The sequence below is a fragment of the Rhinatrema bivittatum genome, chromosome 4 (genome assembly GCF_901001135.1).
Source record: "Rhinatrema bivittatum chromosome 4, aRhiBiv1.1, whole genome shotgun sequence".
NCBI classification, from domain to species: domain Eukaryota; kingdom Metazoa; phylum Chordata; class Amphibia; order Gymnophiona; family Rhinatrematidae; genus Rhinatrema; species Rhinatrema bivittatum.
Window position 1 is genome coordinate 475,882,061 of NC_042618.1, and position 23,267 is coordinate 475,905,327.

Sequence of the window (23,267 nt, forward strand, 5' to 3'; positions counted from 1 at the left end):
AAGAGCAGCTGTTTGAGAATTATCTAGCCAAGTCAAACGTTGATCTCGCTCGCTTACTTTAACTCAGGTATCAGCGTTGATCTTACTCAAATGCTGGACTGTGTCATAAAAGAATTTACCTAGTTTGGATACAACAGACTAAATATCCATCCGAGTTACATTAGTTGGACTTGAAATGTCTCCTGTTTCAGATGGGAGGGCAAGTATTGATGGTAAAGGTGCCCTCCCTAATGTAATATTCCCCTCTGATGGCCCAGCAAGTTTTCCCTTTCAAAGTCAGGAGACTCACCAGCTAGAGCCTCCTCTGTCTGAGTCCCAGAAGGAGTACAAAGTCCTCCAGGCAGCTTAGTGGTATAAATAAGGGTTGAGACGGCGCTGAAATCGTACCTGGACTCAGTGAAGCACCGGCTTCCATCAGCGCTCCATGTCCCCTGTCCATACCGGGATTATTAAATGATGCTCTATCAGGCCTCTGATCACTCCTGAGGATGGCGTGCTGGTCTTTCCTTTTCTCTTCCTGCCCATTTAGGCCTTCCACTGCCGAGGGAGAAAACGGGCATAAGGGGCGTGCTCCTTTGGCATGCGGCTTCGGTGGTGTGCCACTACCGCACAGGTTTCAAAGGGCTGGATAGGTAGTCAGGTGACGTCACCACGCATGCTCCTTATCATGCAAAGGAGGGGAAGGGGCAGTCTCCATCACCCCGATCTCACCGGCTCTCCTCCTCCTCAGCTGGCATCCCCACTCTCAGCCACTACCGCACAGGTTTCAAAGGGCTGGATAGGTAGTCAGGTGACGTCACCACGCATGCTCCTTATCATGCAAAGGAGGGAAGGGGCAGTCTCCATCACCCCGATCTCACCGGCTCTCCTCCTCCTCAGCTGGCATCCCCACTCTCAGCCACTACCGCACAGGTTTTAAAGGGCTGGATAGGGAGTCAGGTGATGTCACCACGCATGCTCCTTATCATGCAAAGGAGGGAAGGGGCTGTCTCCATCACCCCGATCTCACTGGCTTTCCTCCGCCTCAGCTGGTGTCCCCCAATAAAATGCTTTGCACCCGCACAAACCACGGCCCTGCTTGTAAACACCTTTCAGCTCACCTACAACTGTTTCCTCCCTCTTATCTCCTTTGCTTCCAGGGACTGTAGCTGCATTGTTCTTGTTAATCCTTGAATTTCCCCAGCTCATCTTGATTAGCTGTGAAAGCTGCTCTGCAGCTCCATGTCTGTGTACAACGTTATTGTTGGTCCTCTCGACAGTGGGCTGAGAGATGCATAAAAGTGGGGAGATAAAGCAAACTGTGACCTCTGCGTGCTCAGCCTAGCAAAGCAGCAGCTTCACAGTCCAGTTCAACGCTGTGTCGTTCTAACTCCTATTCCTGCAGTGGGGGCTGGAGGAGCAGGAGTAAGTGGAGGCGACTGAGAGAGCAACAACCCGGACTGGAATTTCGGGCAGACTATGAAAAGCACGGAGGTGGAAATGAATGCTGGATTGGGTTCCAGGGTTGGTTTTCGCAGCTTACGATCCCTTTAAGGGGAGACGTCTGAAACCCCCATGTTAAGTGCCTGTTCCCCTGGCTTAGAAAATTGGACAGCGACTACATTCATCTGCAGAACACATGAGCATTTCGGAAGTCAGGGTTATGTCAGAAAAGGAAAACTCTGTGTTTATATTTAATCTTCTGCTATATGCACACATTTCCAGCTTGCTGAGGGGCTTCCGACATGTTACTGTTAGGTACCTTTCAGAGTACAGACAGGTGCAAGGCTCATCGGTTTCTAGGCAGGAGGTATCCGAAGAAGAAAGCATGCAGTTGCTTCCCATGGGGGCTGTGGGTTTGCAAAGGCATCTTCTAGAAGAATCCGACCTTCCTTCACATGTGGTTAAATGAGCTGCTTTGATGAAGGGGGTGACACTGAGGGTCACTTTAAGATGCGATTCTGAGCCAGAGGAAGGAGCCAGGAGGTCTGTAAAGTCTTGGGGAAAGTGCAGTTTCTCTTTCTTTGTTAACATTCCTGTATGTCTGCCCTCCCCATGTGTGTTCTGTGCTGCGTACACGGACAGTGGTTAACAAATACAGGCAGCCCCTGCAGAGACATTTCATGTCTAAGAGCACTTTACCTCCACTGAAACGCATCGGAAAGAAACATGGCTGAAGGCAGTGCAAGACGGTTGTGTCCGCAGCAAGGTTCTGCCTTCCTGTGTGCTTTCTGAGGTGAACCTCTCTGCATGTTCTGCTCTTCTTTACCACAGACTTAAAGAAAGCGTTGAAGCACTTCATAGAGGAGGAGACCATTAAAGATTATGATACAGAAGCAGAGTCGGCCCTGGAGGCGGTGCAATGCGCAGAAGGAACGGTGGAGAAACTTGCCGATGCCTGGAGCGAAGCTTACACAAAGGTAGGAGGAGCGTGCCATCTTGAGGGTCAGCCCTCTGGAAGACAGAAAGGGGGGAAGCCATGCCGGTCACCAGTGCTCCGTCCAAGGAGTGACTGAGTGTGCGCAAATTTTTTTTTCCTGGCCTGTAGTCAGATGGACTCAGGACCAGTGGGTTATGTTCCCCTGCCAGCAGATAGAGACGGAGTCAGGTTTCAAAGCTGATGTCACCCTAGATACACCCCTGCAGTGACCTCAGCCCCTCAGTATTTCTCCGTCTCCAGCAAATGCGGACATGCTTTCCCTATGGGGATCGCTGTACCTTTTGGAAGAAGAAATTCTACTTTTAAATTGGAGAAAAGATTGAGTCCCGCTCTCCTGCGGTGATATCTAAAGTTCCCTCCCCCAGTTGAGAATTCCTGAGGTGATTTCCGAGATCCCTCAGAGGTGTGTCTTGGTCCGATAGCTGGTTCCTGGTGAGGACTTTGCTGCTCAAGCAGCTGAAAGGCAGCGGGTGCAGGAAGCTGAGCGTGGTGGTGATGGCCAAAGCCCTCTCCCTCCAGCAGCTGGAGACTGTCTCTGTACTCAGCTGGTAAGCGTTGAGCCCAGGTAAAAATTAAAGAGAGGATTTCCTTCCGATTCAGAGACGTTAGAGAAGTTTCAGTAAGACTTCCTCTGCTTTCCTTGCCATACCGATGTTGTTCCCGATCCCGTTGGGTAAGGGGAAGTGGGTTTCCGAGTGGATGAGCTAGGCCCCGCTTTAGGCTTGGTCAGCACAGCGAATGGAAGGCCGCGGTGGCGCCATCTTGCACACTTTTTTGTGCCTGTATTGCCCACCATAGAACTTCGATACGCGCAGTGCATGTTGGCTCTGCGTACGCTCTGTGTGCATAATGCCGTGAGCGTACATATGCGCACAACTTACTAGGCACAGAATACAAGTAAAGCCGGGAGCACGGGCTGTGCGTGCACTTAGCTGTGGCCCGTGTAGGTGCCCGAAATCTCTGCGCATAAAATTTTAAGTGTGAGCCGTCTGAACACGCAGTTGCCGTCGCCAATGACTCCAGTAGCAAAGAAACACAAGCGCTATTCTCTCTGCGCCGCTTGTCATATTAGGGCTGCACAGTCTGACCTGGATTCTTGCTTATCTCAGCACTTTGAGGAAGCCCAGGGAAGTTGCCTCCCCAGACGTTGCTAAGCCCTGCTCCTCCCATTCAGAGGATGGGTTAGCCACAGCCTTAACTGGAAATACCCCAGATCTGAGTAACTTGTCTGGAGTCTGGACTGGTCTGGGTACACACAGGAACCCTGGCTCTGCCTTGGATTCTCTGTGTATGACCGCAGGCAAAGTCCCTTTACACCTCTGTCTCGGTTCTGATCCCACATCCCCCACTGCAGCCTGGGGCAGGTCACATAGTGGGCACTGTACCTGAAGACTGGAGGGTGGCCAGTGTAACCCCCAATATTTAAAAAGGGCTTCTGGGGCGATCCGGGAAACTATAGACCAGTGAGCCTGACTTCAATGTCAGGAAAAGTAGTGGAAACTATTCTAAAGATCAAAATCACAGAACATATAGAAAGACATGGTTTAATGGAACAAAGTCAGCATAGATTTACCCAAGGGAAGTCTTGCCTCACAAATCTGCTTCATTTTTTTGAAGGGGATTAATAAACATGGATAAAGGTGAACAGGTAGATGTAGTGTATTTGGATTTTCAGAAGGCATTTGACAAAGTCCTTCATGAGAGGCTTCTACGAAAACTAAAAAATCATGGGATAGGTGGTGTTGTCCTTTCGTGGATTACAAGCTGGTTAAAAGACAGGAAACAGAGAGTAGGATTAAATGGTCAATTTTCTCAGTGGAAAAGGGTAAACAGTGGAGTGCCTCAGGGATCTGTACTTGGACTGGTACTTTTCAATATATATATAAATGATCTGGAAAGGAATACGATGAATGAGGTAATCAAATTTGCAGATGATACGAAATTCTTCAGAGTAGTTAAATCACAAGCAGACTGTGATACATTACAGGAGGACCTTTTGAGGCTGGAAAATTGGGCATCCAAAAGGCAGATGAAATTTAATGTAGATGAGTGCAAGGTGATGCATATAGGGAAAAATAACCCATGCTATAGTTACACAATGTTAGGTTCCATATTAGGTGCCACCACCCAAGAAAGAGATTTAGGCATCATAGTGGATAATACTTTAAATCGTCAGCTCAGTGTGCTGCGGCAGTCAAAAAAGCAAACAGAATGTTAGGAATTATTAGGAAGGGAATGGTGAATAAAATGGAAAATGTATCGCTCCATGGTGAGACCGCATCTTGAATACTGTGTACAATTCTGGTCGCCGCATCTCAAAAAAGATATAATTGCGATGGAGAAGGTACAGAGAAGGGCAACCAAAATGATAAAGGGGATGGAACAGCTCCCCTATGAGGAAAGACTAAAGAGGTTAGGACTTTTCAGCTTGGAGAAGAGACGGCTGAGGGGGGATATGATAGAGGTCTTTAAGATCATGAGAGGTCTAGGATGGGTAGATGTGAATCGGTTATTTACTCTTTCGGATAATAGAAAGACTAGGGGGCACTCCATGAAGTTAGCATGTAGCACATTTAAAACTAATCGGAGAACGTTCTTTTTCACTCAGCGCACATTTAAACTCTAGAATTTGTTGCCAGGGGATGTGGTTAGTGCAGTTAGTGTAGATGGGTTTAAAAAAGGATTGGATAAGTTCTTGGAGGAGAAGTCCATTACCTGCTATTAAGTTCACTTAGAGAATAGCCACTGCCATTAGCAATGGTAACATGGAATAGACTTAGTTTTTGGGTAATTGCCAGGTTCTTATGGCCTGGATTGGCCTCTGTTGCAAACAGGATGCTGGGCTTGATGGATCCTTGGTCTGACCCAGTATGGCATGTTCTTATGTTCTTACTGGTTCCAGTTCAGTTTTGTCTGTGCGTTTGTATTTCTGCTTTATGGTAGCCAGTTTGCAATTCACGAAAGGACATCGCCACCTATCCCATGACTTTTTACTTTTCCAGAACCAACACCATTCCTTAAACATCAAACAATAAAATCAAGAAATAAAATAAATACATAATCATAATAGTAAAGACATGCTAATAATAACTTTCCAAATACAGATGACAAATACAGATGTGAACCAATATGATGTTACTAAACAAATGTCGGTATATAAAAGCTGCAAATAATCAAATAAAAGTGAATAATTAAAAGCCCACATACAATATTTTTTAAATGTCCCAAACACTAATAAAATGTTTCAAAACAGCAGACACATTAAATAATACCCGATAAATTACACACACACTTCCTACTCTTCTTTGATTGGGATTTGCCAGCAGCCCCAGACCCTCCTCTTCATTTCACCTGCTGGCAGATTGGTATCCACCTGCAGCCCATTCGCTCTCTCTCATACACACACACAACCCCCCCCCCCCCCCCCCCGGAAAAATTCACGCACGTACCCATCCCAGGCAGCTTCCCATTCACTCACACACACCCCAGACACGCTCCCATTCACATTCGCCCAAATCACAGGCAGGCTCCCATTCTCACACACACCCATCCCAAGCAGGCTCCCATTCTCACACAGACATGCACGTACCCATCCCAGGCAGCTTCCCATTCACTCACACACACCCCAGACATGCTCCCATTCACATTCGCCCAAATCACAGGCAGGCTCCCATTCTCACACACACCCATCCCAAGCAGGCTCCCATTCTCACACAGACACGCACGTACCCATCCCAGGCAGCTTCCCATTCACTCACACACACCCCAGACACGCTCCTGTTCGCTCACACCCATACAGACTAGGCAGGCAGGGTCTACGGGTCATTCCTCCTCCTCTGCTGCTGCCACCAGCCTGAATCTTCTTCATTGGGGAGAGCAGCCATTTTGCAGCTCCTCTTCATGTGCTGGCCCGGTGGTAATTCAACATTCGTGGTGCTAGCACTTCCTGAAATCTCATCTTATGCATTGTGAGTGCTGAATTACCGCAGGATCAGCACTTGAGGAGAGGCTGCAGGGTGGGCTTCTGCTGCTGCCGGTGCGGGCTCCGCTGGCAGCCGCAGGGGCTTTCTGATTCCTCTGCCACTGGTGGGATGGGGACCACCAGCTGCTGCACGGGCCTCCTGCGGGATCGGGTGCACTGGCGGCAGCACGAGCCTCTCCTTGCTCCCGACATCTGAAAGTTACGAATGATTTTCGTAGATCAGACCAGCTTTTCATTCTCTGGAATGGGCCAAAGAAGGGGTGGCAAGCGTCTAAAGCTACGATTGCGCCCTGGCTTCAGGAGGCATTTGGTTCCACATGTATATCTAAGGGTTGAGGGCACACTCGACACGTGCTCAGGTAGCCTCTTGGACTGAGGCACTGCAGGTGTCTCCTCAGGAGATTTGCAGGGCAACTAGTTTTGCTAGACACAATTGCTTGGATTTCGGGGCTCTGGGTTTTGGCGAGCGTGGCTCTCGGGGATCCGCCTAGCTTAGGGGGCTTAAGTACATCCCAGGCGTCTGGACTGATCTGGGTACGTACAGGGAATGGAAAATGAGTTCTTACCTGCTAATTTTCGAACCTATAGTACCACAGATCAGTCCAGAGACCCGCCCAGTGTATGGTGAGGAGAGTCTTCTGTTCATTCTGTTGTTTGTATAATTGCGGAGTTGTTGTTGATCGCAGCATTGTTTTTTCTGTATCCTTTTTCTGGAACAGATTGTGCAATAGAGCTTTCTTTGGTTTTACATTACCAGCCTCTTGTTCGTTGGGAGTGGGGTTGGCGTTAAGGTTTGGCATTGAGATCTCATCTTGGCTTGGGTACAGGTCAATACTGAGGGACTGCAGGTGGCGCACTAGGTTAAGCACAGTGTCAGTAAAACTTTGTCTCCATCTGCTGGCAGGAATGCAAAACCCAGGCGTCTGGACTGATCTGTGGTATACAGGAGCAAAAATTAGCAGATAAGAACCAATTTTCCTTAAATCTTGGAGAGAGAGAAGAAGGATTCCTGCCAGGGGGTTGTTAGGTCCTGGAGGGGCCATCCCCTCTGGTCTGAGGGGTACGAGCAGGGGGTTGGTGACCCTTTGTTATTCTCGGTCCGGTATTCAGTGGGGTGTAAATCTGGTGGTGCAGATCCCTCCCCTACACGAGGCAGCTGAGGCCGTTTGGAACCTGCTGGCAGCTCTGCAGATACGAGCCTAGTGCAGGAAAGAATACCCCTTTACTCTTTGTTTGCTTTTCCGGTACGTTAAAGTTGATAAAAAAAAACAAGCTAGTTTACACATGCAGGAAATGAATTCCTGTTTGGTGCTTGTGCTTTTGGCGTCTCTTGCTTTGGCAGCGATGAGGAGAGCAGAGGTAGATGTGATCAGCTGATGGCTGAGTGGGGAAAGTCTCTGCCGGAGCGCTATCTTGACCACGCGGGTAATGGCGCACGGGGTCGGCTTGCCGCTCCTGTGGGGGAGCGCGATCGTGTCTCAGTAGGGCCGGTCTCTGCGAAGGCTCAGATTTTGGAGCGTCCTGGGAGGGAATGGGGGAAGGCAGCGCGGCTCGGCGCGCGCAAGGTGTAGAATTGTGCACCCCCTTGCACGCATACGCTCCTTTTAAAATCTACCCCTTAGGGAATAGCCACTGCTATTACTGGCATCAGTAGTATGGGATCTTCTTGGTGTTTGTGTAATTGCCAGGTTCTTGTGGCCTGGTTTGGCCTCTGTTGGAAACAGGATGCTGGGCTTGATGGACCCTTGGTCTGACCCAGCATGGCAATTTCTTATGTTCCTTCAGGGAAGGCACTTCCTATCTCCCTGCCGTGTCTTTGAAGTTGAGTGGTGGTGCTGCTGCTTCTGGCAAGTCGCACTGGGGGCCTGTTCTTCCTCTCCTCGTTGGTGTGGGAACAGCAGCCGTTTTTGATTCCGGAGATGGTCTGCCAGCATCGGCGGGGGGGAGGGAATCCCCACCAAGGTTATCCCCAGCGGTTTCTGACTCCAGGGGAAGGGAAATCAAACTTCTAAAACCACGATTGCACGTTGGCTTAAGAAGGTCATAGGTTCAACGTATATAGCGACGTGTCGAACGGTGCCTGAGGGTTTGAGAGCTCGCTTGACGCATTCTCAGGCCACCTCCTGGGCCAAGACTCAGCAGGTATCTCCGCAGGAGATCTGCAGGGCGGCTACGTGGAAGTTTCTGCACACTTTCTGGAGGCACTGTTGTTTGGATATCAGGGCCCCCGGCTCTGCTCCCACCCTGCTTAGGGGAGCTTGGGTACATCCCAGGGGTCTGGACTGATCTGGGTGCATACAGGAAAGGAAAATTTTAGTTTTTAACTTCTCATTTTCATTCCTGTAGTAACACAGATCAGTCCAGGATCCGCCCATTGAGTTTGGGAGAGTCGGCCGCTCTGATGCTTGCTGTGTAATGCAGAGTTCTTTAGTGCTTTTCCATGCTGTTTATTGACTTCAGTTTCTGCGATGGAGTTGCCAGTTGGTGACAGCATCACCATTTTCCTGTTTGTTAGTAGAGTTTGGCTGTTAAGATTTTTGTTTTAATATGATTAACATCTTGGCTTGGGTACAGGTCAATACTGAGCAACTGCAGGTGGCACACGTGATAATGTGGCAGTGTCGGTGAAACTTTGTCTCCATCTGCTGGCAGGGAGGCAAAACACAGGAGTCTAGACTGATCTGTTGTACTTCAGGAACAAAAATTAGCAGGTTAGAACCAAATATTCCTCTAGAACTCGTGCCTTCCTTCAGATCCCATGCCATTTTTTTATTGTGCTTTTGTGTTCCTGGGAAGCCGTTGGTACTTGTCACTTGGTACAAGTTAGAAGTGCGATGTGTGTCTTTGTTTCTCAGAGCACCCTGGAGTACGCGAGACCCGAGGAGACCAGCTGGGATGAAGATTTTGCTGACGTGTACCACGACCTCATTCATTCCCCAGCTTCTGAGACCCTTCTGAACCTGGAACATAACTACTTTGTCAGCATCTCGGAGTTAATCAGTGAAAGAGATGTGGAGCTAAAAAAACTGCGAGAGAGGTAATCAGTTTGCACCCGACGTTACATTTCCTGCCTCGGGCATGCTTGCTCTACTGTCAAAACAGCAGATACTTTGTAGTATTCATAATATACGCAAGTGACTTTTCAGTGAAAGGAAGATCTAAAGCAAGGATTCTCAAGGGGAAAGACTCAGGAGTAAAATTAGGAAATATTTCTTAAGAAAAAGGATGGTAAATGCATGGAATGACTTCCCAGGGGAAGTAAAACCAGTAAAAGCATTCAAAAATGCCTGGGATAAGCACAGAGGATCCTTAGCTGTGGGGGAGTGAGGGGTAAAGCCTGGGATAAGCACAGAGGATCCTTAGCTGTGGGGGAGTGAGGGGTAAAGCCTGGGATAAGCACAGAGGATCCTTAGCTGTGGGGAGTGAGAGGTAAAGCCTGGGATAAGCACAGAGGATCCTTAGCTGTGGGGAGTGAGAGGTAAAGCCTGGGATAAGCACAGAGGATCCTTAGCTGTGGGGAGTGAGAGGTAAAGCCTGGGATAAGCACAGAGGATCCTTAGCTGTGGGGAGTGAGAGGTAAAGCCTGGGATAAGCACAGAAGATCCTTAGCTGTGGGGGAGTGAGGGGTAAAGCCTGGGATAAGCACAGAGGATCCTTAGCTGTGGGGAGTGAGAGGTAAAGCCTGGGATAAGCACAGAGGATCCTTAGCTGTGGGGAGTGAGAGGTAAAGCCTGGGATAAGCACAGAGGATCCTTAGCTGTGGGGAGTGAGGGGTAAAGCCTGGGATAAGCACAGAGGATCCTTAGCTGTGGGGGAGTGAGAGGTAAAGCCTGGGATAAGCACAGAGGATCCTTAGCTGTGGGGGAGTGAGGGGTAAAGCCTGGGATAAGCACAGAGGATCCTTAGCTGTGAGGGAGTGAGAGGTAAAGCCTGGGATAAGCACAGAGGATCCTTAGCTGTGGGGAGTGAGAGGTAAAGCCTGGGATAAGCACAGAGGATCCTTAGCTGTGGGGGAGTGAGGGGTAAAGCCTGGGATAAGCACAGAGGATCCTTAGCTGTGGGGGAGTGAGGGGTAAAGCCTGGGATTAGCACAGAGGATCCTTAGCTGTGGGGGAGTGAGGGGTAAAGCCTGGGATAAGCACAGAGGATCCTTAGCTGTGAGGGAGTGAGGGGTAAAGCCTGGGATAAGCAGAGAGGATCCTTAGCTGTGGGGGGAGTGAGGGGTAAAGCCTGGGATAAGCACAGAGGATCCTTAGCTGTGGGGGAGTGAGGGGTAAAGCCTGGGATAAGCACAGAGGATCCTTAGCTGTGGGGGAGTGAGAGGTAAAGCCTGGGATAAGCACAGAGGATCCTTAGCTGTGAGGGAGTGAGGGGTAAAGCCTGGGATAAGCACAGAGGATCCTTAGCTGTGGGGAAGTGAGGGGTAAAGCCTGGGATAAGCACAGAGGATCCTTAGCTGTGGGGGAGTGAGAGGTAAAGCCTGGGATAAGCACAGAGGATCCTTAGCTGTGGGGGAGTGAGGGGTAAAGCCTGGGATAAGCACAGAGGATCCTTAGCTGTGGGGGAGTGAGGGGTAAAGCCTGGGATAAGCACAGAGGATCCTTAGCTGTGGGGGAGTGAGGGGTAAAGCCTGGGATAAGCACAGAGGATCCTTAGCTGTGAGGAAGTGAGGGGTAAAGCCTGGGATAAGCACAGAGGATCCTTAGCTGTGGGGGAGTGAGGGGTAAAGCCTGGGATAAGCACAGAGGATCCTTAGCTGTGGGGGAGTGAGGGGTAAAGCCTGGGATAAGCACAGAGGATCCTTAGCTGTGAGGGAGTGAGGGGTAAAGCCTGGGATAAGCACAGAGGATCCTTAGCTGTGGGGGAGTGAGGGGTAAAGCCTGGGATAAGCACAGAGGATCCTTAGCTGTGGGGGAGTGAGGGGTAAAGCCTGGGATAAGCACAGAGGATCCTTAGCTGTGGGGGAGTGAGGGGTAAAGCCTGGGATAAGCACAGAGGATCCTTAGCTGTGGGGGAGTGAGGGGTAAAGCCTGGGATAAGCACAGAGGATCCTTAGCTGTGGGGGAGTGAGGGGTAAAGCCTGGGATAAGCACAGAGGATCCTTAGCTGTGAGGGAGTGAGGGGTAAAGCCTGGGATAAGCACAGAGGATCCTTAGCTGTGGGGAAGTGAGGGGTAAAGCCTGGGATAAGCACAGAGGATCCTTAGCTGTGGGGGAGTGAGAGGTAAAGCCTGGGATAAGCACAGAGGATCCTTAGCTGTGGGGGAGTGAGAGGTAAAGCCTGGGATAAGCACAGAGGATCCTTAGCTGTGGGGAAGTGAGGGGTAAAGCCTGGGATAAGCACAGAGGATCCTTAGCTGTGGGGGAGTGAGGGGTAAAGCCTGGGATAAGCACAGAGGATCCTTAGCTGTGGGGAAGTGAGGGGTAAAGCCTGGGATAAGCACAGAGGATCCTTAGCTGTGGGGAAGTGAGGGGTAAAGCCTGGGATAAGCACAGAGGATCCTTAGCTGTGGGGGAGTGAGAGGTAAAGCCTGGGATAAGCACAGGGGATCCTTAGCTGTGGGGGAGTGAGAGGTAAAGCCTGGGATAAGCACAGAGGATCCTTAGCTGTGGGGGAGTGAGAGGTAAAGCCTGGGATAAGCACAGAGGATCCTTAGCTGTGAGGGAGTGAGGGGTAAAGCCTGGGATAAGCACAGAGGATCCTTAGCTGTGGGGGAGTGAGGGGTAAAGCTTGGGATAAGCACAGAGGATCCTTAGCTGTGGGGGAGTGAGGGGTAAAGCCTGGGATAAGCACAGAGGATCCTTAGCTGTGAGGGAGTGAGGGGTAAAGCCTGGGATAAGCAGAGAGGAGCCTTAGCTGTGGGGGAGTGAGGGGTAAAGCCTGGGATAAGCACAGAGGATCCTTAGCTGTGGGGGAGTGAGGGGTAAATCCTGGGATAAGGACAGAGGATCCTTAGCTGTGGGGAGTGAGGGGTAAAGCCTGGGATAAGCACAGAGGATCCTTAGCTGTGGGGAAGTGAGGGGTAAAGCCTGGGATAAGCACAGAGGATCCTTAGCTGTGAGGGAGTGAGGGGTAAAGCCTGGGATAAGCACAGAGGATCCTTAGCTGTGGGGGAGTGAGAGGTAAAGCCTGGGATAAGCACAGAGGATCCTTAGCTGTGGGGGAGTGAGGGGTAAAGCCTGGGATAAGCACAGAGGATCCTTAGCTGTGGGGGAGTGAGAGGTAAAGCCTGGGATAAGCACAGAGGATCCTTAGCTGTGGGGGAGTGAGAGGTAAAGCCTGGGATAAGCACAGAGGATCCTTAGCTGTGGGGTGAGTGAGAGGTAAAGCCTGGGATAAGCACAGAGGATCCTTAGCTGTGGGGGAGTGAGGGGTAAAGCCTGGGATAAGCACAGAGGATCCTTAGCTGTGGGGGAGTGAGGGGTAAAGCCTGGGATAAGCACAGAGGATCCTTAGCTGTGGGGGAGTGAGGGGTAAAGCCTGGGATAAGCACAGAGGATCCTTAGCTGTGGGGGAGTGAGGGGGTAAAGCCTGGGATAAGCACAGAGGATCCTTAGCTGTGGGGGAGTGAGGGGTAAAGCCTGGGATAAGCAGAGAGGATCCTTAGCTGTGAGGGAGTGAGGGGTAAAGCCTGGGATAAGCACAGAGGATCCTTAGCTGTGGGGGAGTGAGGGGTAAAGCCCGGGATAAGCACAGAGGATCCTTAGCTGTGGGGGAGTGAGGGGTAAAGCCCGGGATAAGCACAGAGGATCCTTAGCTGTGGGGGAGTGAGGGGTAAAGCCTGGGATAAGCACAGAGGATCCTTAGCTGTGGGGGAGTGAGAGGTAAAGCCTGGGATAAGCACAGAGGATCCTTAGCTGTGGGGGAGTGAGAGGTAAAGCCTGGGATAAGCACAGAGGATCCTTAGCTGTGGGGTGAGTGAGAGGTAAAGCCTGGGATAAGCACAGAGGATCCTTAGCTGTGGGGGAGTGAGGGGTAAAGCCTGGGATAAGCACAGAGGATCCTTAGCTGTGGGGGAGTGAGGGGTAAAGCCTGGGATAAGCACAGAGGATCCTTAGCTGTGGGGGAGTGAGGGGGTAAAGCCTCGGATAAGCACAGAGGATCCTTAGCTGTGGGGGAGTGAGGGGTAAAGCCTGGGATAAGCAGAGAGGATCCTTAGCTGTGAGGGAGTGAGGGGTAAAGCCTGGGATAAGCACAGAGGATCCTTAGCTGTGAGGGAGTGAGGGGTAAAGCCTGGGATAAGCACAGAGGATCCTTAGCTGTGAGGGAGTGAGGGGTAAAGCCTGGGATAAGCACAGAGGATCCTTAGCTGTGGGGGGAGTGAGGGGTAAAGCCTGGGATAAGCACAGAGGATCCTTAGCTGAGGGAGGGAGTGAGGGGTAAAGCCTGGGATAAGCACAGAGGATCCTTAGCTGTGAGGGAGTGGAGAAGGTAAAGCCTGGGATAAGCACAGAGGATCCTTAGCTGTGGGGGAGTGAGGGGTAAAGCCTGGGATAAGCACAGAGGATCCTTAGCTGTGAGGGAGTGAGGGGTAAAGCCTGGGATAAGCACAGAGGATCCTTAGCTGTGAGGGAGTGAGAGGTAAAGCCTGGGATAAGCACAGAGGATCCTTAGCTGTGGGGGAGTGAGGGGTAAAGCCTGGGATAAGCACAGAGGATCCTTAGCTGTGGGGGAGTGAGGGGTAAAGCCTGGGATAAGCACAGAGGATCCTTAGCTGTGGGGGAGTGAGGGGTAAAGCCTGGGATAAGCACAGAGGATCCTTAGCTGTGGGGGAGTGAGGGGTAAAGCCTGGGATAAGCACAGAGGATCCTTAGCTGTGAGGGAGTGAGGGGTAAAGCCTGGGATAAGCACAGAGGATCCTTAGCTGTGAGGGAGTGAGAGGTAAAGCCTGGGATAAGCACAGAGGATCCTTAGCTGTGGGGGAGTGAGGGGTAAAGCCTGGGATAAGCACAGAGGATCCTTAGCTGTGGGGGAGTGAGGGGTAAAGCCTGGGATAAGCACAGAGGATCCTTAGCTGTGGGGGGAGTGAGGGGTAAAGCCTGGGATAAGCACAGAGGATCCTTAGCTGTGGGGGAGTGAGGGGTAAAGCCTGGGATAAGCACAGAGGATCCTTAGCTGTGGGGGAGTGAGAGGTAAAGCCTGGGATAAGCACAGAGGATCCTTAGCTGTGGGGGAGTGAGGGGTAAAGCCTGGGATAAGCACAGAGGATCCTTAGCTGTGAGGGGTAAAGCCTGGGATAAGCACAGAGGATCCTTAGCTGTGAGGGGAGTGAGGGGTAAAGCCTGGGATAAGCACAGAGGATCCTTAGCTGTGAGGGAGTGAGAGGTAAAGCCTGGGATAAGCACAGAGGATCCTTAGCTGTGGGAGAGTGAGGGGTAAAGCCCGGGATAAGCACAGAGGATCCTTAGCTGTGGGGGAGTGAGGGGTAAAGCCTGGGATAAGCACAGAGGATCCTTAGCTGTGGGGGGAGTGAGGGGTAAAGCCTGGGATAAGCACAGAGGATCCTTAGCTGTGGGGGAGTGAGGGGTAAAGCCTGGGATAAGCACAGAGGATCCTTAGCTGTGGGGAGTGAGAGGTAAAGCCTGGGATAAGCACAGAGGATCCTTAGCTGTGAGGGAGTGAGGGGTAAAGCCTGGGATAAGCACAGAGAATCCTTAGCTTTGGGGTGAGTGAGGGGTAAAGCCTGGGATAAGCACAGGGGATCCTTAGCTGTGGGGAGTGAGAGGTAAAGCCTGGGATAAGCACAGAGGATCCTTAGCTGTGGGGGAGTGAGGGGTAAAGCCTGGGATAAGCACAGAGGATCCTTAGCTGTGGGGGTGTGAGAGGTAAAGCCTGGGATAAGCACAGAGGATCCTTAGCTGTGGGGGTGTGAAAGGTAAAGCCTGGGATAAGCACAGAGGATCCTTAGCTGTAGGGAGTGAGGGGTAAAGCCTGGGATAAGCACAGAGGATCCTTAGCTGTGGGGGAGTGAGGGGTAAAGCCTGGGATAAGCACAGAGGATCCTTAGCTGTGGGGGAGTGAGAGGTAAAGCCTGGGATAAGCACAGAGGATCCTTAGCTGTGAGGGAGTGAGAGGTAAAGCCTGGGATAAGCACAGATGATCCTTAGCTGTGGGGGAGTGAGGGGTAAAGCCTGGGATAAGCACAGAGGATCCTTAGCTGTGGGGGTGTGAGAGGTAAAGCCTGGGATAAGCACAGAGGATCCTTAGCTGTGGGGGTGTGAGAGGTAAAGCCTGGGATAAGCACAGAGGATCCTTAGCTGTGGGGGAGTGAGGGGTAAAGCCTGGGATAAGCAGAGAGGATCCTTAGCTGTGGGGGAGTGAGAGGTAAAGCCTGGGATAAGCACAGAGGATCCTTAGCTGTGGGGGTGTGAGAGGTAAAGCCTGGGATAAGCACAGAGGATCCTTAGCTGTGGGGGAGTGAGGGGTAAAGCCTGGGATAAGCACAGAGGATCCTTAGCTGTGGGGGAGTGAGGGGTAAAGCCTGGGATAAGCACAGAGGATCCTTAGCTGTGGGGGAGTGAGGGGTAAAGCCTGGGATAAACACAGAGGATCCTTAGCTGTGAGGGGTAAAGCCTGGGATAAGCACAGAGGATCCTTAGCTGTGGGGGAGTGAGAGGTAAAGCCTGGGATAAGCACAGGGGATCCTTAGCTTTGGGGGGAATGAGGGGTAAAGCCTGGGATAAGCACAGGGGATCCTTAGCTTTGGGGGGAATGAGGGGTAAAGCCTGGGATAAGCACAGAGGATCCTTAGCTGTGAGGGTGTGAGGGGTAAAGCCTGGGATAAGCACAGAGGATCCTTAGCTGTGGGGGAGTGAGGGGTAAAGCCTGGGATAAGAGTAACAGAAAAGTATGAAAAAAAAAAAAAGTGTGAAGCTTGCTGGGCAGACTGGATGGACCGTCTGGTCTTCTTCTGCCGTCATTTCTATGTTTCTATGTAAACCAGTCACATGACCTTAGCATTTCGTTCCCTTAGGGCAACCTGATCAGCCAGTCCTAAAGCCCTGGAAATAACTTGCTTATAGCATTATGTTAGGGTTACTTGATTTATTACATCTATTTTCTGCCCACCCATGACGGCTCTGGCCAGAATTGCCTGCAGCATAGCAACGCATGCTAAAGATTAGCACATTTACACTTCCCTTTCAGCGCTGATTGTTTACGTCGCCCCCTGAGGTGATGTAACGTTTTAGCTTCCATTTACTCCCCTGGGAAGTTTTAAAAACAACAACAAAAAAAAAACCCCAGCCACTCCCAAACTTGGTTTGCCCCCCAACTCGGGGAGTGCCCCATGCAGGAAGCCCGAGCCCGGGACCCCGCGCCCGAGTTACCAGCAGCGCGCAGGAGTCCTCATTCTGTGCTTGAAAAATCGAACCCCGAGAATTGCTTAACCCCTTTCTCACCGTCTCGTTTAGGCAGGGGGCGGAAATGAATAAGGTGATGCAGGAGCTGGGGAACTCGCTCACAGACCAGGATGTTAATTTGGTGGCCGCCCAGCATTTTGAATCGCAGCAGGTAAGATTTGTCCTCGCCTTGTGGGCTCCCGCTTTTGATTTTTCTTTCCCACTGCAGCCGCCTTCCAGCTCCGCCGCTGCCTCTCTGCAGTCAGACCCTTCATAAGATCGCATGGGCCTGACCCCTGAAATCATTACAAAACACAAAGGGATGGAAGGCGCACCTGAATAGCACCGGTGCTAGCGAGACCCGGAGACGCGTTTCACCCCGGGAGTGCCCTGCTTTTCAGAGCTGGCAGTCGCGCCCTCGGCTGAAAGGTGTGACTGTCCGAGCAGGTCTCGCTGCCTTGCGGCTTCAGATTTGCTGAGGGACACCTCGGGGAGGCGGGGTAAAGTGCAGAGGGGCCCCAGAGCGACCTGCAGCTGCTTTCCTTACCCCTCTCTCTCTCGGCCCACGTGCCCTCTGACGCCCCCATCGCGGTTTGTCTGCAGGTCCTGGAAAACAAATGGGCCAATGAGCTGAAGCAGATCACCAGCATTCAGAAGCAGGAGTACCAGGAATGGGTGATCAAGCTTCACCAGGACCTCAAGAACCCCAGCAACGGCGCGCTCAGGTAAGCTGCCCGGCAGGAGAACTGCTAGTGGCCTAGGCCAGCAAACGTGCATTTATCCACTTTTCAAAATCCCATTTTCTCGCAACCTCTGTAGCTTTTAGTCTTTTTTTTTTTTTTTTTATAGGAGAGCCTACGAGAAAATTAAGGCAGCGGGTTAGAACGGTGAAACACATCAAGGCTCCCGGAGCCCCACAGTACTTCTGATGCTTTTGTTCTGCATTTCAGTGATGAAATTATCGTCCAGCCCAGCCAGCTGCGGGAATCCGTGGATAGCCAGGGAAGAATTTACGAAGAACAAAGGCAGTTAGAAGAAAGCTTTACCATCCATCTAGGTAAAGGTTTAAGATAAGACATACTCTCTGATGAAGGCTTTCGTGATGACTTTACAAATAAATTGGTATTCCCTGTACGTACCTGGATCAGTCCAGACAGTGGGTTATGTCCCCAATCCCAATCCATCTGCTGGATTGGGGACATAACCCACTGTCTGGACTGATCCATGGTACTACAGGAACGAAAATTAGCAGGTAAGTAATAATTTTCTTTTTGCAGCTCAGAGAGTGTATTAAAGCAGGCCTCATCGCCTGGAGCTAAATCCTGAGATCTCGTCTGCACCTGGGATTACGTGGAGCTTACTCCCGAGATCTCCTTATCTGAAGCCGGGAACGCTGGGAGCTTACTCCCGAGAGATCTCCTCATCTGAAGCCAGGAACGCTGGGAGCTTACTCCCGAGAGATCTCCTCATCTGAAGCCGGGAACGCTGGGAGCTTACTCCCGAGAGATCACCTTGTATGTAGCCAGAAATGCTCAGACTTGGTCCTGAGAAAGTATAAAGTATCCACATTACATTTTTCTTTCAAAGTGGCTGTTCTGAGTTGTCTTTATTTTACATAAGTTTACATTATTTCCTGTTAGGGATAACAAGGATTTCAGGCCAGAGCTAATTCTCTCTTTCCTGTAGGGTGATGCCTGCTCCTCCAAGATGCTCGGTGCACTTGCCTTACTCCTGTAACAAGAACAAAGCCCTGCAAAGTTGTATCTTTTGTTGCAGAAAGTAATTCGAACATTTCTTGTCCTTGAAGCGACCGGCGCCCTTGGATTTCTCTTGGGTGAAATGTGTGTTTGTGTGTCACACGCAGGTGCCCAGCTGAAGACTATGCATAACCTGAGACTGCTGAGAGCAGACGTGCTGGATTTCTGCAAGCACAAACGCAATCACCGCAGCGGTGTCAAACTGCACAGACTGCAGACGGCGCTGTCCCTCTACTCCTCCTCCCTGTGTGGCCTGGTTCTCCTGGTGGACAACCGCATCAATTCGTACAGTGGCATCAAGAGAGGTAATGAGACGAGACGGGCCACCATTGCCAGCAGAGGATGTAGGGGCTGGTGGCAAGGCCAGACAGGGCCTAACCATTTGGGGCTTACTAAAATAGGTTTTTGTTTCCTGTTCGTGCCCCGCATCAGTCCAGACGAGTGGGTTTATGCATCCCTACCAGCAGATGGAGGCAGAGAACAAACCTTTGAGGCCCTGCTACATAACCGAGAGCGCCACCTGCAGTCCCTCGGCATCTGTCTGTCTCCAGCAGGTGGTAGAGGTGCAAACCTGCAGTCTGGAGTTGTTTGAAGAAAAAGATCAGATAAGGAGAGGATTTGGCTCCTCCGAGGTGTTAGGTTCCTTCGAGGGCCATCTCTTGGGTGGAGCAGGGCGAGCAGGGAGGGGGGGGGTTGGTGATCCCTGTCTGGACTCTGCCCTTCTTGTTAGCCAGGGGTCCTGGCTCCCTCTCCCCCTCTGGGCCCTTCACTCCCTCGGTGGGCCTGACCCCTCAGCCAGAAGCAGGGGGAGTAGCCCTTTCCCCTTTTTATTTGTGGCCTGTCCCTTTAATTAAAAAAAAAAAAGAAAAAAGTGAGTTGAAGCAGGGAGATCGGCAGCAACAGTGGCTCTGTGCAGGGCTGAGGCGCGGGGAAGTGTTTATTTTCCTGCCGCCTTCGGGGTTGGGTGAGTGCTGAATTTCAGCACCGGACTGCGGCGGGAGCATTCGCATCAGCACTGTTTATTTTTGGGCCTGACCGGCTCCGCATGTCGGCTTGCCGCAGCTGCGGTTTGAGGCAAACTCGCCTCGATGCGGCCTCATTTTGCCACGAATGTGCCTCGGGGAGGGGGGGGGGGGGGAGCTGGGACCTTGGCTGGACCCCCGGGGAGCGGCGAGAAGGTGCAGGCAGTTGGGACAGCTGTCGAGGCTCTGTGGGGGTCCGATGAGCTGGTGGCCATTTTGCAGCACATGCTGAAGGTACCGGCTGCCATTTCTGAGCCCCGGGGAAAGTGGTGGCAGGGGACAGGGGGGCAGGGGACAGGGTGCTCAGGAGGGAGCCGATCAGGACCCTTCCTCCTTGGACCCAGAGGCGTTTTCCACGGGCTTTATAAGGCTTATTTAGACAGGAAGGAGTTAGGGGCAAAGAGACCCTTGCCTAGGAAGTCCCAGATGGCCAAAAAGGCTAGAGGGCCCGTGGCGTCGGGAGGGATCCTGCATATGCTGGGAATCGGACGAGCCTCGGAGCAGGACGATTCGTCGGATAGCCTAGTTGATCCTGATCAGCTTCAAGGGGGTCCGGTGGGACTGGACAAGGACCCTGTTGGTGCCCTGGGAGATCTGAGGCAAGACCCGGACCGGGATCCTTTGGATACTTTGGGGGATCCCATGCAAGATCTGGTTGCAGTTCTGGTCGCAGAAGGAGATGAACCACGAGTGGTTCGGCTGTTCCGAGGAAGGAACTGGGTCCGTTGATTCCCCAGGTTCTGGAGGAGCTCGAGATTAAAGCTGCCCAGGAAGTCTCTCAGATAAGGAAGGGGTGAACCCGCTCCTGGAGGGGTTGTGGGGACCCCTACCGTTTTCCCGTTGCCGAAGCAGGTGAAGAAGTTGGTGGAGCGGGAGTGGGAATTTCCCAAGGCGGGCCTGAAGGTCGCTAGGGCTATGGGAAAACCATATCCCTTGACGGAACAGATCTTGGAATCGTGGAGAATTCCCAAGGTGGAGTCAGCCGTGTTGGCAGTTACCAAAAAGACGACCATCTCGTACTGGGAGCAGCGGCACTCAAGGATGTCCAGGATAGGAAGCTGGAGATCCTACTCAAGCGGCTCTTTGAAGTCTCAGCTTTGATCCTTCAAGCAGCAGTGTGCGGAAGTCTCATGCAGAGAGCCTGTTTCTCCTGGGTGCAGAAGGCACATGACAAGCATTCAGGAACGGCATCTGACGCAGATCAGGCGGCCCGTTTAGAGGCGGGGGTGGGCCTATGTGACCGATGCTCTGTGTGACATGGTCCAGACCTCTGCCAGGATTATGGTCTCTGCAGTGGCTGCAGAATTGGTCAACGGATGTGTGGTCTAAAGCCCAGCTGTCAAACTTCCCCTTCAGGGGGAAGTTTCTCTTCGGGGAGGACTTGGAGTCGAAAGGCAATAAATTACCTGAGGACTTTTACATAGGAAGTCCTTTCTGCCACGAGCCCATTTTTGACAGACCAGGAGATTTTGGGTGGGCAGGACCCCTGCGCCAGCGTCGCAGAAACAGAGTTTGGGCAGGCAGCAGCCCTTTTGGAAACAGCGCCCTTCCCCAAGGAACGGTGGGTCCCGAGGGGGGAGCGGAAGCAAGATTGGGCAATGAAAGGTGTGTTGGTCCACTCCTCTCTGGAAGCTATCAGAGGGAGGCTTTCTCTCTTTTACGAGGAGTGGACCAGAATATCGTCGGACCTGTGGGTCCTGGAGGCCCTAGCATTGTCATACTTACCCTTTCCTGTGCTTGTCAGAGGACGGGGCTTCTTTACGCACGGTTCCTTCCTTTTTTCTGAAGGTACTGTTCTCCTTTCACCTTAATCAGGTGGTCGAGCTTCTGGCTTTTCCGAACTTGACAGCCGATACTTGGATGGCCAGGGAGCTTCACTTATTGGATGTGTTTTGTATCCTTTTTGCGATATCTCAAGGTGATGAATCCCTTTTGGAGATCTGATCATCTGTTTATCCTGTTCAGTGGAGCAAAGAAGGGAAATAAGGCTTCCAAGGGCACGATTGCTCGCTGGTTTAAAAGAGACGAGAGCTTTGGCTTACATCTGCAAGGGCTGGCCAGTGCCGGAGGGGTTGTGAGCGCATTCCACTAGAGCCCAGGCGACCTCGTGGGCGGAGTATCAACTGCTTTCTCCACAGGAGATTTGTCATGCGACGACGTGGTCTTCGCTTCACACTTTTACCAAATATTATCACTTAGATGTGCAGGCTCCAGAGGAGGTGACATTTGGGGAGAGTGTTTTGCGCATGGGTCTTTTGAGTTCTCACCTAGAATAAAGGGGCTTGGGTACATCCCACTTGTCTGGACTGATCCATGGTACGAACAGGAAAGGAAAATTGGTTCTTACCTGCTAATGTTCGTTCTTGAAGTACCACGGATCGGTCCCATCTGTTGAAAGACTTTCTCACTTCTGGATATGGCTAAGCTGATTGAGATGGCATTTGATATAATCAGAGTAATGAGAAGTGTCCATAGTTTGGAATATGTTTGTGTTACATCAATGGGGGCTCCAACTTAAGTCTCTGTTTAAGGTAGACATCTTGGCTTGGGTTCAGGTCAATACTGAGGGACTGCAGGTGGCACTCTCTGTTATGTAGCAGGGCCTCAAGGTTTTGTTCTCTGCCTCCATCTGCTGGTAGGGATGCATAAACCCACTCGTCTGGACTGATCCCTGGTACTTCAGGAACGAAAATTAGCAGGTAAGAACCCTTTTTCTTATTTGTGCCTTTGAGTAAGCTGTCACGGGAGTGAGTTGCTTGCACAGAATCCCTGCAGCTGTTGTATGTATTTATTTATGGAATTTTATATACCGACATTCATCAAAGATATCACATCGGTTTACAGTGTAACAATAAATAAAACATACGCTTGGAGAGCGTTTGACATAGAACAGTAGTGGGTAACTTAAACATCAAACTGGTAACTGGGGGGGGGGGAGGCTATTTACAGGGATTAAATGAATAAAACGGTAAAATTATATACATTTGAAAAGGACTGTGATAGGAGCTAAAGTGGTTTCAGAAAGGGATAATGGGAAAGGCAAAAGGTATATGTTGTATACATTCCAGCGAGTTTGACGTAAACAAAAAGGAGAAGGAGGATTTGGCTGAGAAGGCTGTGGAGGTTAGCTGTGGTGGTGGGAATTTAATGGGGTCCTTCCGTCCGTTTTTAAACTTGAAGAAAGTCAACAGGGCGCTTTGGGAACCTCGTTTTCGCATGGAAACTTTGAGATCCGTCATTGCGGCCGTCCACAAAGGCGAATTTTTGGTCTCTTTGGATCTGACTGAGGCTTATCTGCACATCGCCATCAAGACCATCATCAGAGGTTTCTGCTGTTCATGATATTGGGCGAACATTACCAGTTTAAAGCGCTCCTGTTCGATTTAGCGACGGCTCCCTGCGTCTTTACCAAGGTAATGGTGGTGGTGGAAGGGGCTCTCCAGCGGGAGGGGATCCTAGTTCATCCCTATTTGGACGACTGGCTGATTCGGGCAAAGTCGGAAGATCTTTGCAAGAAGGCGGTTCAGTCGGTTTTGCAGCATCTTCAGTCACTCGGCTGGGTTGTCAATTTCTCCAAGAGTCAGCTGGTTTCATCTCAGGTGTTGGAGTTCCTGGGAGCCCATTTCGACACGGTTATAGGCAAAGTTTTCCTTCCCAGGGAGAGGATAAACAAGCTGATGACCTAGGTTCGCCGTCTGTTGGCCCTCCCTTTGCCCAAAGTCTGGGACTACTTGCAAGTTCTTGGAT

The 23,267-nt window shown here is 51.2% G+C and overlaps 1 protein-coding gene across 5 annotated transcripts in view; it reads left to right on the forward strand.

Moving 5' to 3' along the window:
• The window catches only part of C4H12orf4 (chromosome 4 C12orf4 homolog), a 188,578-nt gene that overhangs the window by 93,404 nt on the left and 71,907 nt on the right, over positions 1-23,267 (forward strand). For 4 of the 5 annotated variants that reach the window (XM_029597293.1, XM_029597294.1, XM_029597292.1 and 1 more), the window contains exons 3-8: positions 2,254-2,399; positions 9,257-9,438; positions 16,814-16,913; positions 17,345-17,466; positions 17,692-17,798; positions 18,606-18,803. In XM_029597293.1, the coding sequence (XP_029453153.1) occupies positions 2,254-2,399; positions 9,257-9,438; positions 16,814-16,913; positions 17,345-17,466; positions 17,692-17,798; positions 18,606-18,803 (855 nt within the window). The remainder of the gene's footprint in view (positions 1-2,253; positions 2,400-9,256; positions 9,439-16,813; positions 16,914-17,344; positions 17,467-17,691; positions 17,799-18,605; positions 18,804-23,267) is intronic. The other variant, XM_029597295.1, reaches the window with a different exon arrangement.